Genomic DNA, 18,731 nt, shown 5'->3' with positions numbered 1-18,731 from the left:
AATAAAGCCGATCATTGTCATTCCCCGTTTTACTCGTGTTCAATTCGTACATAGTCCAGATGTTGAACATATTCCAGACGTCTATAGTCCAGTCTATAGTCCAGACGATTTTCATTAAAGTTGGGGATATTTTGGGACGGTAGAGTAGACAAAATACTTCTTAACTGTTCAGCATTGGCATTGGTAACAACAGGTCAGAAACCTGAACATCCACGTGGACACACCTTCTAATCATTTTGTTGCTGAGTTTTTAGAACAACTGGACTGCTTAGACCTAAAGAAGAAAGTTGAGGTCACCACTCATAGTAAGGGCCACATACCGACTTTATCCCCATCTCTAATCAAGTATATGACCTGGGTGTCTCTGACCAATTTCAACGGACCTCCCTTCATATACATCATTTTCCAAACCACAATGCTGACCCATTTCAGGAATCGGAGAAACCTAAATCTCTATGTTTAAATGCTGACATCAAAAATCTCTCCATTGTCCTACAAATCTCCTCAGTCAGTGAATTTGTGGACTACTACAACAATGGCCACCAGAATATCCTTGAGGCCCACGCTCCTATAAGATCATGAGTGGTCACTTTTTCAAAATCTGGCCTGTGGTTTAGAAGTGAGCTCAGAGAGATGAAAACAGCTGGGCAGGCCCTCAAGTGGCGCTTTCTTTCAACGAATTTAACTGTCCATAAAATAGTCTATGAAGAACCTCAAAAAAACCACTCCAGAGCAGTTGCCACTGCCAGATTACAATATTCCTCAAATATAATCAATAACAGTCCCAGCAACTCAAAACCACTGTTTTTCATAATAAATCATCTGTTCAAACCTCAAACCCACACTTGCAGCAATCTCACAGAGGACCAGTGCAATAGTTTTATTGCACATTTCACCAATAAGATAGACACCATCTGCTCCTCACTGTCTGTCTCCAGCCCCCCACCCCTAAGCCTGCCTACTTCAAAGCCAGAAGGCTTTATCCTTAATAAAAATTAAATACATGTTTGGTGTTTTATCATAAAACGACCTCTGGAATGGATGGATTGCCGGACACAAGTAACTCCCACTGTGGTTTTAGACACGTTTCTTGAATGCATAATTATATGAGGTTTATCTTGCATATTTTATATAAAATTCTTAACATTCTAGTCCATTAACAATGAGACTTTTTTCATTCCATTGTAATATAAATATTACCATATGTAATTATAATTATTATAACTATAAATATAATTATTACCATAACACCACGGTATTTTCCAGCTGACTTTACTATTATTATATGTTTTGTCTGTGTAGAACAGTTGATCACATATGGCATGAACAACGCAAAACAATTTTTATATACAATCAGTAAGTCTTTTTTTTTGCATTACTCAGATGGTGCTGTTTATTGATTTCCATACTGACCTTCTTATATTTCTCTTGTTGAACAAGCACTCTCTCACCTGCTTCCGCATATGTTATGCCTTGGGAGATTTACATTTTTTGCACCTCATCATACTGACTTCACATCCAAGATAGGCAGAGCTATGCTCTCCTCCACAGTTACTACACTTATTTTTATTCAGGGTTTTCACAAAGTTTTCATGTTTTTTTTTAATTTAAAAACATACACTGTTACTATTGTTTAACATTTTAATCGAACCTTTAAATGAACAACTGAACACAGAACCACAGCAAATAATTAATTCAAATTCAAATAAGTAAAGGCCAAAGTCTTAGCATAATGAAATGTCTGCCCCCTTTCCTGCTTTCACATAAAGGTATTATCGTAGTTTGTGCGCTTGTTGTTTCCATCAAAATAAAATCCCTCCCCTGTCTGGACTTATTCTAAGCAGAGCTGAGCAGGGGCAGCTGGAAATTCAGCTCTCCCCGACAAGAGGCGGCTCTTCTTGTTCGTTACAAAGAATCCCGTCTCAGAGCCAGCTAGTTCGCGAACGACACATCACGGACTGGACAGTTAACAACAGGCAGTTCACACAAGACTGTTCCCACCAACTATCACACATTTTGTAGTCTCCGACACTCTGGAAGTAGCAGACACCTGACTACTAAGCGAACTGTAGGCAACATACTTAACGACTCGTCAGGAATATCTGGAAGTCCCGGGCTGTGTCTGATGTCATCCCCTACTCACTATACTATACAAGTGTGGGAATGTTTATTGTGTAAATCTATCTACTATGTAATATACCCAAAGTGCCTAAACAAATATGGCAGCAACTGGGAATTGCGACTTTTTAACTCAACAATTTGTGCGTAAAACCGAGACTGACAAAGCAGCAAAATCGTGGATATAAATGTGAGGACAAGTCGTACTATAGAGCGTACAGAGCTAAATAAAGCTAAAACAAAACTATAAAACAACGCAAACTTTAGGTAAAGCTGCAGTTAATGTAGTTCTCCCTCACTTACGACGCCGATACGTGTGTGCAGAGCTGTACTCAAATTGCGAGGATGTTTTCATTTCCAAGGCTGTTACAGACAGAGGGTGAATGCTGAGGGGAAAATGACTAAAAGAAATATAGGAATTGGTTCTCGTTATCATGGAAAATATCTTTTCCTTAGCCCTTAATACTTAAAAAAAAAAACACAAACACGCAGCTCAACGGGTTAGTACAAGCCCTGCGGCAATCTCTCTCTCTATATCTATACCCATGTCCATATCTATATATATAAAATGACGGTAAATGTTCTGCTAGATAGATGTAGATATGTAATATAACGGTAAATGTTCTGTTTTAATTTGAAAGTTTGTCCGGAAGCTTGTTTAGGTGGTTACTGCTCTATGACACAGCCATCAGCGTACCTGAATGAGACCATCCTGCATCCAGCTGTGAGCTCTTGCACCGTGTCAGGCAAGGCTACCGTGCCTCCAGACACCCGGACTCTTTATTAATGGTTAACAGAGACAAAAATATAGAATCTTCCTATTGCTGCTACGCGGCGGCCGTATGTGTTGCCTGGGAGAATAAATTAACATGTTAGCACCAAGCTAGCTGGCTAGATTACGTTCCCAGATACCTGACGTCGCGAGTAAGGGGAATTACCGAAAATTACGCATGTCAGCTCTCCTTGGTGGCGGACAACGCTCCAGTATCCGAATACTTAAACTGGTAACTGGGCAATTTTATTTCGGACTTTAATTGTTTAGGAGTGGATTTGATGTGAGGCTTTGGAGCTAACGGGAACTAGCGGACTAGCTTCATGGAAGCACAGTAGTGGACTGTGCGGCTTGCTGCAGACCGTAGCTTGTAGCTGCACATTCTGCATGCTAACATGTTCGGTTTGATGTCTCCTAAGCCTGTAACAGATACAGTAAATACAATGAAAATACCACTTTCGCTGGACAGCTAGAAGCCAGACGTGATAATGGAATCTTTCCTGCAGATAGCTCCCCATTCCCTGGCCATAGTTCTGTCTAGGGTCGGGTCTGGAGATTTGGTGGGGGCTGCCGGGGTCTCAGAGAGCGATGAGTTACCGAGACATCACACCGGCTACGAGATTTTTGCCGATTTCAAAGCAGAAAATACCAAACAGCATGTGTGGAACCAGCGCATTACAGATGCAATGTCAGAGACCTTTTTTCTGGGCTGGATAGACGAGCATGTGCTGCTGATACAAGGAAAAGAGGACCACCTGGAGGTCTTGAGAGAAGGATGGATGCGAAGATCCCTCAATCCGCCTCGGGGATTCACCATCAAATATCTTGGTAAGGCCTTTACGCCCACCCGTCTGCTGAGGCTTGTAAGTTAGTTTCCATTGATAGTGCAATTCATTACTAAGCTACATCTATTCAGAACTGAGAAGTTGATAGCAACCATCATTATTATCATTGTTACAATGACAATTTATCTGTCCCATTCAGTTTGTTCTAAAACTGATCAGTCAGAAATTCCTGTGGTTTATGCCATCTTGCTTACATTTTAAGAAGCTGTTGCATCATAGGTATATTATAACTGTTGTAAAGTCACAAAAGTAGATGGACATGTTGTCTCTGAATTGTGACATTATTTGGTTTGATGTGTTGAGTCGTTCCTACAGTTCCTACACAGTCCCCATACTTTGACAGAACTAGATTTCAAAGGCAAATATTGTAGTTTTACTCCACTACATTTATTTGATATAATTTCAGTTAGGCTGCTTTTTTGAATCGTATTAATGGTATATAATTGATCCCTATCTTGAAATTCCCAAGTTACCCAGCAGAATGTAAAGTTAGTCACATATATATTCAATTTAAAACATTTGATCATCAAAATAATGAATGAATTTTTTGCAATTGTTTTTTTTTTAAATTGTTGAATCGTAAAATGCCTGATTTGCAACAGGTTTTCTAAACAACTAGTAATTAATGTTGCAATGTTTTTATGTTTTAAATTGCAAGGTTGCACATAATTGTTGCAACATTGCAACAATTTTTCTGAAGAAACTAATCAATGGTCTATGCCATCTTTTTGCGCTGAAACATTAATTATAAAGTTGTTTTTACCTGAGAAATGGATGTGTGGCTTGGAGAGTTTAAGCCCGGTTTTATAAACTTTTTATAAACTTTGAGCAGAGTGAAAGTACAGAGGAACTAGCTTAGTTTTTGTCATTGAAACACATGCAAACATAAACACACAGATAAAGCACCTGTTGTCTTGCTAGCTGAATTCAGATTTGCTTGGAATATGAGTTGGAGAATGTTTTTAAGACAAACCTTACTAATGATACTGAGACAAGCCAGCTGATGAGTTCGAGGAGCTGGTTAGCTCACTGGAAATATAAAATTTAATTGTTAATTATTTAATGTGGTGGGCTAGAGAAATTAGTTATTATTGGCCATTCTGAAGTCAACTTACTACCAAAAGTTTTCTACTAGTCTTTATTGCTAATAATAGTCAGCAAAATCTGGTCCGTTGTGCCACAATTTTGAAAGGGGCCAGAGGATTCAGCTAGTAGAATGAGGCTCAGGGTGAGCAGTTATCTACTTGACCGGTTGGGGTGAGTGGAAAGTGGAGAGAGACAAGAGCAACAAGAAGCAGCGACAAAACATTGGGGCAGGTTGATAGGGCTTCGTAAAGGAAACGGACAGCTCTAAAGCTTAGTCACACCTCTTTCTAAGGCCCGTCTCACCCGAAGCTTGGCTGGGTAATCAGTTCTTGGAAAAGTCCTGGTTGTGCACATGAGCTAAACTTCAAGAGTTGTATCTAGGGTTGCACCTAACAATCATTATTTTTTGGATTTAATCTATTGGTTGTTTTCCCAACAAGCTCTTTTTTATTTTTCAATTAATACATAGTAATATAAAAATATAACATAGTATCATAACATAAAAATTAATTTACTAATAATATAAATAAAAACGAATCAATAATGAATTATTCAATATAATAATTCATTCAGTAAGTATGCACTGCAGGGGATATTTCTTCCCCCAACAATAGACCACTCTGAACTTGTAATCTGTGTTTTACAGACTAATAAAATGTCTCTCCACAATGTTATTAAAGCAGGAGCTTGTTCCATTCAAATTAAAGGAATGTGTTGCATTCTACATTTTCTCAGTAAACAGATCAGTGTACTTTAGTTAAAATAATTTTAACAGAATAGAAGAACTAACATGAAATTGGTCACTGATCCCTGTTCTACTCTGTCTGCTGTTGATGGGGACTCTCTGGTGACAGTTATTGGGTCCTGCCTGGTTTGAGAGTGTGACTGTGTGTTAGTGTCCACCAGTACCTGTGGCACACAAGGGTAAATGGTGCATGAGGTGCAGCTTTAGGTGGATGTAAGCTAGCATGTTCGTATAGGTTAGCAATTAAACAACAAGGTTGTTGTGATGAAAAATGGAGGTGGATGGGAGACTGCGGACACAGCTAAAATTATCGCTTTTTTTTGCACGTTTATGATCGTTTACCGAGTGTTTTGATCATTTACTTTTGTAGCTCTGCCCTTGCTCAGACTGAAGAAGCTGCTCCACAGGTTTATTTTAATATTCACTAATCTCACTGGTATCTTGAAGAATTCATATCTGGTGATTCCAGAACACTGAACATTATTTATATTTTTGTGCTCTAATTAAACTTAAACAACTAAATCTGGACACTGTGAGGTAATTTCTTTATTGTCCCACAACTGTCCCAATTACCGAATCTTTTATTGTTTATAGCCCAACTTTCAACGTGTCAACGCACATTTTGTAAATCAATGTATTTTTGTAATTTATTAAGCTGACGCGTCACCCCAGCCCTAGTTGTATCAAATAGTCTGTATACTTATGCCAGTGAGATATTTCAGTTTGTCTTTTTTAATAAATTTCCAAGCATTTGTAAAATTCAGTTTTCATGTTTTCATTATGGGATTCTCACAGGGCTCAAAATTAACCTTTTTAGGTCAGTGTCTTGTAAGTGTCCCAAATACTACTTTTAACTGTCCCAGACCTAACAACCATTGTCCCAAATTGGATATCTTTTTATTTATTTATTAAGTTTTATACTAATAATATTTATTTCAGTACCTTGCATAACGAGTACCTTACCATTAAAGTTGTGTTAGTTATTCCTAGATAAGACATTTTCAATTACTAAGACTACGCTGTAATTTTAAACAATCTGATTGACATTCAGACAGAAATACTGATTTTCCCTGTGTTCACCTGCACTACCAGCATATATTTATTTTTTTTTAGGATTTATTAACTGCTGTGTTTTACATACTAACAGTCTTCTACACCCTGAGCTTTATCTTTTACTGCCCAGCAGCAGCTATGCTGCAGCATATTTAATAATAGGTTATAAGGTTTGAGTGTGGTCCGAGATAAAAAAAAGATACCATTATAGCTCGTAGCTTACTTCAACTTGAGCTTTGCGGCTTGGTGCTGGTACACGACTGCAAACTGGACTCGTGTAGGATTGTGCTCCAGACTATGTACTCTACCCAAAGCTGCAATATTTTTGGCATGATTGGGCAAAGCAGAACATTAACTTTAACGATGCAAAAAGTTATTTTAACCCTATTGGTGTGTAACAGATTCCCATTGCAAAGCAAGTAAAACAGCTAATTGTCTGTACGTTAAACTCTTGATGGTGGTTGGTTTGGATATTTCCTCTTGTTGCTGTAAATGGATCTATCATTTGTGCACAAGATTTATATAAAAAAAGTAACACTACTTGTCTGAAAGGGACACTCTCCTCAAGACCCAGTATCAAATGTTTATTATCCCTGATTTGGTAAACAATATTTTACATCATAAATAAAAGAATATCCAATTACTAAAATTGAAACCAAATAGCATCCAAATAGTCCAAATAACTCTAATAGGTATTTCATTCCAGCCATAGGAGGCTATCGGCAATCTGTATTTTGAACTGGAAACAATTATAGTTAAAGTTAATTATAGTTAATGTTTATAGTTAAACATTATAGTTAAAGTTTATGTTCAACCTGGAAGTTGTAATAACAGATCCTACATCTTGCAGATCAAGATTGGAATTTTGCCATTTAAATTACTCTAATGAAAAAGATATGTTGCTTATCTCCTCAGTAGTGGCCAATTGTTTGTGTCTTATTGTATGAAATAAGATTTGTAGCGCACTTGACAAAAAGACGCTGACAGGATCTTCTGGGTTCTTTCTTTACTAACAAAGCTGCAAAAATACAGACAAAGCAGTACACTGTACACATAGTTCTGTCTCGTGTCTCATCTCAGCGCTATATGAAAGTGGGCGTTGCCTGTACACTCCTGACAGAAGCGCTCGCAAAAGGGTATCTCCCTCTTGTGGCGACCATCGGTAACAACACTTAATCAAAGGTCACTATTTTGACTGTGTGCAGAAGACTGGAGTGCAGATACTGTATCTCAAAATAAGGTAAACTAGTAAATCAAATGTGGCAAAAGAACAGTGTAGAATATGAACTTAAGTTACAATGGGGTTAAATAAACAATATGTGTTGGGGCCCCTGGCCTGTTTTAATTCACTGCCCTCACAAATTCCTTTTTTGAAAAATAGTTAACAATTCTTTAGTCAGTGCTGCAGTTTAGTATTTGACTTAACTAAAACCTAGTTGTTTTTAGTTCTAACTAAATATATGCTGTGGCACTGTTTATGGTGTGACTTAAGAAATCTGGTACACAAAATTACATAAATATTATTTTAAATAAATAAAATAAATGGATAAAGACTTATTTAAATAATTAAATAAAATGCGTTTAATTTACTCCATGTTAAGGCTTTTAAGGTCTTCAAAATATCAACCCTTGTGGAAAATGTATTTAAAAGTTATTTTCAATTAATTAATGTTTGAATTACACTATGTTGTTTTCCATTAACAGAAACATTGGTCTAGTCTGTCATACCATATGATTATTTTTATGCTGTTTTACAAGAAAAACAATAAAGAGTGGAGGTAAAAATATTCAAAGATCGGCTTTAAATCCCCCTCCGGTTTAGGTTACTTTTTAATTTTCTATTTACTTCAATGTCAACTACACATACAGATGAAAACAAATTGTTAATACATTTCCAAGAAAAAAAGGAGAAACCCACAATTTTATCTAAATTATTATTAACTTAAATAACTTAATAAACAAAATTAAGATATAAAAAATCAGACTTTGTTTGATTTTGGGAACTTCATTTTTGATGATGTAAAAATCCAGTTTATGTGTTAAACTTTATTTTCATCAAAATATATTATCACTTTTCCTTATTTTAGCGAGCTTCCTTAACTCATTACTCTTTGTTTAATAAATGCATCACTGCAAAAAAAAATCAATATATTGATATACTGAGATGGACATTTGTATAGACACAATTGAAACACTGATATTGCCCTGTTGAGCTCTGCCTTTGCTTATACACAGACAAAAGAAGCTTTATAGTAGTATAATTTCCTATTTGCTAATACCAGTGGTGTCTTGAAGAACTGATATCCTATTTAGTCAGAACCCAAATACTTATTTGTATTTGTGTGTATTTCTTTTGATCTTAATAACTTTTTACACCAAAACCAAGCACTGTAAGGTAATGTTATTTGTCCTACAAGTGTCCCAGATCCTCCTTCATTTTTATTTTTTTGTCCTTCTTCACCGGTACAATGGGACACTGTTAATTTTGGGCACCGATTCCAACAGCTACTTTCTTCTCCATATAAGTCTTACACAACCGTAGAGAATGCTTCCATTCATTGTCTTATTAAAAAATGAGGTTATACCGAATTAGTCGTTGCCCAGAGGGAATCGTATACCTCTTCAGTATGGAGTGGCACCCATGCTGATTGAGGATGCCTTCCACATGGTGCAGATTGCCCAGTCTCCCATTGGCATCCCCAGATCATTTTCAACCTTCATGTTTTCTTGATGGTGTTAGGTAGGCATTTGTCATCTTTACAAGGCAGCAGAAAAAATAATATGTTTAATGAATGTGTATCTGACACATTAACATCTGTAATCTGACTTTACACTTTATATTAGACAAGCTAATTGATCAAAATGTATCTTTTGCAGCTTTAAACACTGACATGACATGAATAAAAGTATGGTGGCCTTTAAATAATGCATAATAAGATACATAAAGACAGGAGGGTTATTCCACCCTTTTATTACATCTAAATTAAATTAAACACTGTGATAATGAGAATTTAAAGAGACAATTTAAACAGGAAAAGAAAATAACCATAATAATAATAATATTATTATTAGTGATAATAACAATTTGATTATTTTACATTTACATTTAGTCATTTAGCAGATACTTTTATCTAAAGCGACTTACAAGTGAGGTACAAGGCAAGCAAAAATCTAAGTCAAGGAGAAAACATCAAAGGAAAGTCCTTTCAGAAAGTGTTCACAGTTTACGAGATGCAAGTGCAGAGATACAGGCATTTAGTGCCTGTTTTTTGGATGGTTATTCATAGTAAAATATGCTACTTCATAGTGAAGTTTCACCATTTGCAAGATTTTCAGCCATTAAGTCAAAATTTTTATATCCAAGACTTTATGTATGTCAGTTACTAGTTAATTTATTGATGATATCAAAAGTCAATAAATGTAGCAGGGTGTGTTTTATTGATGGCGAGAAAAAACTTGTTTACTACTAAATACCATTAACCATGGCACAGCTGTTCTGCTGTTGCAGTTTATCAGAAAAAAGGCAGCTTTTTTTCAACTGTAGCACTGTTTGATCTTTTACAATCTATGTCTGTGCATTTTTCGACGGGCCTTTTATTTCTGTTTTAACTAGCATCAGCAAGAGCTAAACAATTAGTAAAATGTGAAGCTACTCCATGAACATTTTCTGCACTTTAAATATTGCAAATTATGTTTGTTGTTACACTCTAATAATTTGGCACCTGCAGGTCACGTCTGTAAAGTATTTGAAGGACACAATTCTTTAGAAGTTACATTAAAATGACAAAACAGGGAACGCTCCCTCTGGACCAACATTTTTTGAAGTTTGTAAACAGGGGTATCAATTTACGATACGACGATTTTGACTAATATGTGGTTGGGCACAATATTTGGAAAACACTGCAGACCATGCAATTTATTTTTCATTTGCCTACAATACTACAGGCTACACACGACAGGCATTTTAACAATCTAATATTGCATAATATACACTAGTTTGGAAATAATTATTTGTTTTAGGGTGTCTCTGTCAGGTGCCTCTCTGTGTCTTCTCCCTGCTTCAATCTTCAATCTTATTTACTTCTGACAGCACTCATAGGTAATTTTCATTTATGTTTTAATGCATCACCAGGTTTGTTCAGTTGTCCTAAGAAAATATTGTTTTTAATGGATTTTATATGCACATAGAGGTTTATTGAAACAAGGTGTTATTTTTTTTCTACCCACTGTTTGTGATGTACAGTATTTTCTTGTGGAACACAAATGTTACTGTATTTGTCTTGTTTTTTACTTTAAATTAGTTTCAGATGTTTCAGTAATTAGTGTCATTTTAATAGTTAATATAAAAGTAATATAATTGATCATTAAGTAATCTCAGAGCCAATCTTCATTGTAATGAAGTTTGAGTATATGCAGTATTTCTCATAATGTAGCTAACATTCATAAAACATATGCTATTTTGCTTCTGTCTGTTAACACTAATGTGAGCAAGTCACAAAAGTAATATTGTTTTTCTATAAAATTCTGGAGAGAAATGAGGATGAAGAAGATGAAGACACCCACTGCAGGTGAACCAGCAGCAGAAGCAAACACAGAAGATATTTCTGGGGCCTTAGTACACTTAGTAGTACCCTTAGTAGACTAAGTCCCATTTGTCGACCTCATCGGTTTAAAATGAGAATGTCAAAAAATATAATGTGGAACAATTAGTCATGCACACTGTTCATGAGGAGAAAATGAGCAGTTTGTTTCAAATTGCTGAGGAGTTCAAATTGCTGTTTGCAGCAACTTTGGAGCTTATTCTAGTTATCTACTGTGTATATCCTAATCTTTATTGTTATGATGACTTTCGTCTTCCATATGTTTTGCTGTGAGGCAGCAGCTCTAACGACTGCACCTTTGTGCTGCTCCAATTGCAATTGCAAGTTTTATACCTTATAGTATAGTATAGTTTCATATATATATTGTGCTGCTGGTGTGTGGCTTCATGTTGACCCATGGTCGTTTTCCACAGCCCCATGGAGTTCTTGATGAAGGCTCTCAGCATCCTCTTAATGTTGCACAGTTTTAAGTATTCCTGGATCCATATGTATCATGTGGAAAACCTACACCTCCAGAGGTCGGTGAAAATGACCAAGCTAAGAGTCTGTGATACTTACAGATACACAGTGACAAATTGCTAATGCCTAACCACCTGGACATAGTGGTGGACAAACAGAAGAAGAATTTAGTAGTGATTTCGTAGCAACATCTGGAAGATATAACGTACGAAGCTTGCAAAATAGGAAGGCCTAAATTAATATTAAAAAAGATGTGGATGATGAAGGCACCAGAGGTCCCTGTGGTAATTTAAACACTCAGGCCTGTTACCCCCAAACTGGAAGAGTGGGTCCAGCAGATTGCACAAACATGTTTGTCCAAATGATTGCTACTTTAGATAGTCATGATACTGTGCAGGACCATCAAGCTACCAATCCTGTGGTGGAGGACCCAGATGTAAGGACAAAGCTCATTTCCAATAATGAGTATTTTATTTTATTTTTTTAATGGGAAGAGGAAGAAAAACGAGCCTAAACTATCACAGAATAAAAATAGTCTGGAATATATTATGTTTTTGCTTGACTACAACTAGACTTAAATTAAGAAACGTCAAATGACTAAAACTTTGAAAAGAAACTCATTTACATTTCGGTCCCAAGACTAAAGCTAAAACTGAAATGAATACTTGTGAAAAGCTATTTGTAAACCAAGCACAAGCCATTACACAGTAAAGCATACCATGCTACAGCATGCGGATGTTTGTTTGCGTGCCAGCTGCAGACATGTAGTGTCTTACCCCCTCTACCTCTCTCTTACCTTAGTCCTTTTCTGTTTATCTTGACTCTTTGATTTGTGTCCTTTTTAATCTATTGAATTTGAAATTCAAAGCCATATGTGGACAGAACAGAATTTACCACAGCAAAACCCAACCCAACTGTTGACTTTAAAATATGGCTGAAGAATAGCAGGATGAAACAATGATCAACTATTCTAACTTAAGCTATAGAGATTCCATAGTTACTGTTGAAACTTTTCACAGTCAAATCTTGCATGAAGATGACTTGATTTAGTCTTTAATTTCTAAGGTGTTGAGATGTAGTCCAGTTGTTAGCTTGAGCTTTAATGACAGCAGCATAATAACATTGTTTTTTCACACAGGCACAATATCTCAAAACATCTTTACAAGTGTCTCCAAATAGGGCCCTGAAGAATGTTTTTTTTTATATTTAAAAATATTAATATTAATATTAAAATTAATAGTGGTGGTCTTAATATTGTCATGACAGACAAAGGTTAGCCTGCAGCTACAAAGCCCCATAGGCAGTGAAATGCAAACTGTATGCAGAGGTAGTAAAATACACAAAATATTTCTATATTAAAACCACCAGGTGGTGTTAATGTCATGGCTTATCTGTTGCATGCTTGCCACTTAATTGGGTACACCTGTACAATCTAATGCAATCCAATAGGAGTGAAATGTGTAGTAAAATAATGAAATTGCAGGTTTTTTAAGCAATATTGAGATTTTTAATTTAATTTTCTTTTTTTGAGATACTTTTTTACTTTACTTGACTGGTTTATGAATCATATGCACACTCAGTGAACTGAAATGTATATAGACAAGAAAGAACCAAGCATTATCAAAATATAAAGTGTGTGTTTGAATGAAAAGTATATGAATAATTTTCTGATATATGCTGAGCTTTGTGTTAAAAACTGTCATTCAGTCTTTTAGTGCGTGCAGCCAGGCTCCTATTCAATGGTAGCAGGCGGAATTGTCTGTGTGCTAGATGACTGTGGTACTCAATAATGCTGCTTGCTTGCTTACTGCAGACACTATGGTAAATGTCCTTGATAGAAGGGAGACTGCTCCTGATGATGTTTTCCGTGCTGTCTGCACGGCGCTCATTTCGGATGGTTGAGAGTGCAGAGAGAGTGCAAAAAAAAGAAAATAAAGACTATTAAAAACACATATTTAGTGAGTTTACACTGAGCTCTTGTCAGCGTGGGCAGCGACTATATTTAGGGTGGAAACTGAAGTTGAAGGAACCAGGGAGATGCTAGGGTACTCTAAATGGTCAACATTGCTGAATATGTGTGTGCATGTATTTTGCTTGTTTGGTTGAATTCATTTTATGCATAAAGTACATTAAAACAAAGTAAAGTAATTTTCATTCTGCATATGTACTTTTTAAAAAAAATACTTTTTATTTCTCAAGTCTCTCTTGCAGGAGCTCTTTCTCTCACTGAACTGTCTTGAATGAATTATGCTCTACTAACTACTTTTCCACCTACAGCATTTACAGAATTAACTGGACTGGTTCTGATGACATAACTTTGTTCATGTGTGTGTGTAATGAGGTAGATTACTTAAAAGAGGCTGTTTGTTTTTTGTGCTGAACATTTAGAGCAGTGTATCCATGTTGTAGGCCTTAACACCTTACACAAAATGCCTAGTGCTGAGCAATACTTATAGTCTCGTGTTTGTGTCCATATAAGGCAAGTTCAGAGAGCACAGAGAGGAACTTTCAGGAACAGGAGCCTACATGGTAGAGGATTACTGTTCAAAACTCAGATGTTCTGTAAACAAAACACTGTTTCCCATAGCATAGTTTTTTTTCATGTTGTACCTTGTGTGCTTACTGATCATGCACTGAAATCTAGTAGAGTTTCTCCCGTGAAGATGCTTCTGATGCTCTGCTGTTGTGTGTTATGTCTAAAATGGAGCTCTAGACAATGTCCGGGCTGATTTCTTCTGATATTGTCCAGAGTTCATATGTGAAACAGTCTAAAGTAGAGAAATAGCAGTGCTGAGACACAGTTGCCCTTGTTGCCATGTGTAGCAGCAGTTTGTCAGGGTACTTCAATGGGTAGAGCAGCAGGATGGGATGCAGAAGTCAACTCCCAGCCTAGCCACCAGCGCTAGCTCCTGGGCGCCCCCCATGGCTGCCCGCTGCTCCCCTCAGGGGTATAGGTTAAATGCAGAGGAAGAATTTCATTGCAACGTGTGTTCAAAATGTATATGTGGACAAGCACTCTCAGCCTCTGAGCTTTAGCATCGTCATCATCTCCTTCTTCTATGGTCATTATTTTATAGAACTAAACAGCCGTTTTTTCCTCTGGGACCTGAATCTACATTACCTTTTCCATCCAAAGCTTTTTGTTCTCCTCCGAGGGACTCTTCCTTTAACCTCCTTCCAAGTATCATAGGGGTAACTTTTAGCTGACTTCCCAAGATTATTGAGGTTATCATCAATTATTTGTATACTCTGGTTTGTCTGCCCCTGTCCTCCTCACTGCTCAGCCTTAAGTTAGACATGGCTTCCACTTCTTCATTTGTGGGTGGCTGGAGGTATCTGGTCATATTGGCTTGTCCCCTTAGATCTTCCAACACTGTAAGAATAACTTTTTGTGTAGGTGTGATCTAAAGACACTTCCCCCTCTCTCAAATGTATGTAGAGACATAATCTTTGTCACTTGATTCCAGCTCTGGTTCAGCTGCATCTTGGACAATCATAGCTGCTATTGTTTTTATTCTTTTCAGCAGAAGGTAAATTCTACATAAGCATGTCTGAAGCCATCAGCAGATTAATATCCTGAACTATGGAGGCATATTGGCTATATTTCAGTAGTCACCATATGTATGCAGTCCATCTCGGTCCACTCGGTCCTCCATCTGTGCGCGCCAGTTCAGTGGTATATCAGTCTCCATCAGGTCAATTGCCAGCACATATACACCTCTTTTTTCTTTTGCCTTTTCTGGGCCCTGAGTGGGATCTTTAGCCAACCTTTCAGATGCCTGCGGTTGATTGTAGTATTGCTACTTCCACTTTCTTGCCTCTTGGTATGTGTCGGCTCTTAGTGGCTTTGCCTGTGTCTCTTCCCAGACCAAAATGTCGTCCTCCTAGGTCTCTTCTCAGTGTTTTCCCTAGAAAAATTGTCAGGCACAGTAGCAAGAGGATGATTCAGATTTTGCACTCAGACACAAAGAAATTTAATTCCATTCTGAGCTGAGGAGGAGGGGAATATTAAAAGTTGCTTCAATGACAGCAACAGACAAAGTGGATGTAGGACTGGTAGTGAAATTTGGGCATAACATCAAGGTAAATGGTTCTCCGATTCCTTCGTACCCATTATATAAAAAATATTTTTTGGCTGACGTACCAGTGTAGGTACGTCTTCTGCTTCTGGTGCTCACCGTTCTCCCTTTGGTTCTGACCCTGGTTCAGTATTCCTAATATAGGGGGTCTCAAGTTGTCTGTAAATCAAAACTTTTCTGTTTTTGTGGGGTTGGTTGAGGAGTGGAGTTGCCCAACGTCTTGCCAAGGTTATCCCTCCAGTCACGCTGCTACTGGTGCTCTGGTGGATCTAGTCGAATTTGGTCAGTAGCAGCTCCCCATTGTCAGTGAGCTTCTAGGCCCTCTTTGGTAATAGGGGGCACTTTGCAGGTTTTGCAAGGTTCTGCACTTTCTCTCACTTTCTCTGCAGCTCTCTTTAGGGACCTAGGATAGGGAGTTCCAGTTTCTTCAGCTGGTGAGGATCTCCTCCTCTTCTAGTACTTCTTTTGGCCTGTTTAATAGGCAAAATGAATCAGAGCAGCCTCCCAGCCCATCCTCGTTTCCTGTGGCGACTGGCGCAGGAAGGTAGAGCGGTTGTCCACCAATCTTACAGTTGTTGGTTCAATCCCTGGCTCCTCCAGTCACATGTCGAAGTGTCCTTGAGCAAGACACTGAACCCCAACTTAGTTGCTCCCGGTGAGTGTTGGCCAGCTGCATAGCAGCTCCCCCATTGGTGTATGAGTGTGTGTGTGATTGTGAGTGTGAATGGGTAAATAAGAAGCAGTGTAAAGCGCTTTGAGTGCCAATAGGTAGACAAGCGCTATATAAGTGCAGACCATTTACCTATACTTCTTTTCTGTCAAGTATGTCTTGGTCATACCATTGCTAAGTTATGTGGAGTCTTTCCAAAATCTCTCAAGCCTCTGGCTGCAGGCTTCCCCAACAGCTGAACCAAAGTATTACTAGTACTTCTTTTGGTGGACATGACTACTAATACCCCCCTCCTCAGATCCAGGGGAGGCCTTCAGTTATGCCTCTGTCCTTACTGGGTCTTCTCTGTAGGCAAACGTTTTCATACTGTTTTATTCCCCCCTACATAAGTTAATGCTTACTTTACACTTTGACACTACAAATATGCACTTCCACCATGTGATCTTTGTCAGTTACCATAATGAACCAGGATTGCAGATATGTTTAGCTCGGGGCATAGAGCTGAAACCTGCACATCTATAAATTTATCCAATCTTAGCAACATTATGCAACACAGATTTGTTAATTGCTATGATCCCATCATTCTATTTTTGTCCTGGTAGTTCCCTTTTTCTCCAGCTTTCTGCATCTGCATTGTCTCTTTGGTACTACCTCATTACGACATTACAGACAAACAGTACAGCATAATACATTTTTACTTTTGGGCTGGTTTTGATTAATTCCTCTTTTTATAGGACGGCTTCTCTCAGACATAATTCTTTTGTGAGCGTTAAAAGGCTTTCTCAGGTTACCATTGATAATTCTGGCCTCTGCTACTGATGAACACACCCTAAAGTGTGATCAAACACACTGCTTATGCTACAAATCTGGTGTAGACATGGAGAAAGAACCCCATGTTGACTGACTGACTCATCAACTTTGCTCCTATTAACAAAACAATAAGCTGACACATGCAGGCATACTGGAACTTTATGACAAAAACTGATACATTTAAGAGCCCTCAGCTGTATATCCCATATATTTTGTTTGAATCCACCCCCCCTTTTCCTCTCTTCCATTATCTCTTACAACAACACTGTGAGCACTATAGTGAGGGCAGACAGGAAATCAGCACCCAGAGAGACCCAAACAGATGGAGCAGCAGAACAGGCAGAAGCAGAGGCATCACTTGCTTAATTTTGGATTAATTCTCTATCCTGTCCAAATGTTGCTTCTCTTTTACACACCTTCCATCATTTCCTTTTTCCACTGTCAAACAGAGGCTATTATTCCTGAGGATTAATAGTTTATTTCTTTGAATGGAATCTTAAAAGAATGACCATGGATGGATAGAGGTAAAAGGGACAAGTGTATTTATTTTCCCATGGAAACTCTGATACACTCTTTCATCTTTATGCCGGCAAGTTATCTTATGCCTTTTTGCTATTGTGTACTTTCCCAAACTTCTTTTCCTTTCTTGCCTCCTTTGCTGCAAGCAACGCTTGTCTTTTCACAGTGTATCTGTAAAAAAAATTGAAGAAGTTGTTCAAGTGTGTGTAAATGGTAAATGGTTTGCACTTATATAGAGCTTTTCTACCTATTGGCACTCAAAGCGCTTTACACTGCTTCTTATTCACCCATTCACACTCACAATCACACACACACACACTCATACTAATACACCGATGGGGGAGCCGCTATGCAGCTGGCCAACACTCATTGGGAGCAACTAAGTTGGGGTTCAGTGACTTGCTGAGATTGGTGGACAACCGCTCTACCTTCATGTGCCACAGTCGCCCCCACAGTTGTGTATGTGTCCCTCATAGCAGGAGCACTAGCAGGAGCACTAGCTTACAGCTAAGCTTTTATTCCATGGTAAATTTGGTTTGATCTAAGATGGAAGAGATGGGAACAAGTGGTCCTATTAGTTGTCAGAGATTATGCAACATCCTCATGTACCAAAACCTTTCAAGCTAGATCTCTCAGAACCCTTCACAAATCTCTATGAAACGCACACAAGAGATGTCTAGCAGACTTGCGAAACAGATCAGAAAAACATACTGAGACAAAAGAATAGGTTAAAGCTCATATTATTTAAGACTAATCTAATCAAACGTAGGGAGCCCCACCAATGTACCCCTTGACGGCTGGGCTACACCTGGTAGGGAGGGAATTCGATCCCAGGGCATTCTGGATCCCAACCTAGTACTCCATCCATTGAGCCACCAATCTTCCAATTTAAGTAACACAAAAACAAAATAATTTACTTCATCTCTATTCTGAGCAAAACTATGACAAATGGTTCTTCATCAGAAATTAATGAT

General features: G+C 37.8%; 1 protein-coding gene across 3 annotated transcripts in view; it reads left to right on the top strand.

Annotated features, from left to right (window-relative positions):
- The first annotated feature begins 2,783 nt into the window (after positions 1-2,783).
- LOC137133889 (storkhead-box protein 2-like) overlaps positions 2,784-18,731 on the top strand; it is a 61,152-nt gene continuing 45,204 nt past the window's right edge. For 2 of the 3 annotated variants that reach the window (XM_067517982.1, XM_067517983.1), the window contains exon 1: positions 2,784-3,718. In XM_067517982.1, coding sequence (XP_067374083.1) covers positions 3,379-3,718 — 340 coding nt within the window. In that variant the 5' untranslated portion in view covers positions 2,784-3,378. The remainder of the gene's footprint in view (positions 3,719-18,731) is intronic. The other variant, XM_067517981.1, reaches the window with a different exon arrangement.

This window comes from Channa argus, chromosome 10 (assembly GCF_033026475.1).
Source record: "Channa argus isolate prfri chromosome 10, Channa argus male v1.0, whole genome shotgun sequence".
Lineage (NCBI taxonomy): Eukaryota > Metazoa > Chordata > Actinopteri > Anabantiformes > Channidae > Channa > Channa argus.
This window is presented reverse-complemented; position numbering and strand designations above follow the sequence as displayed.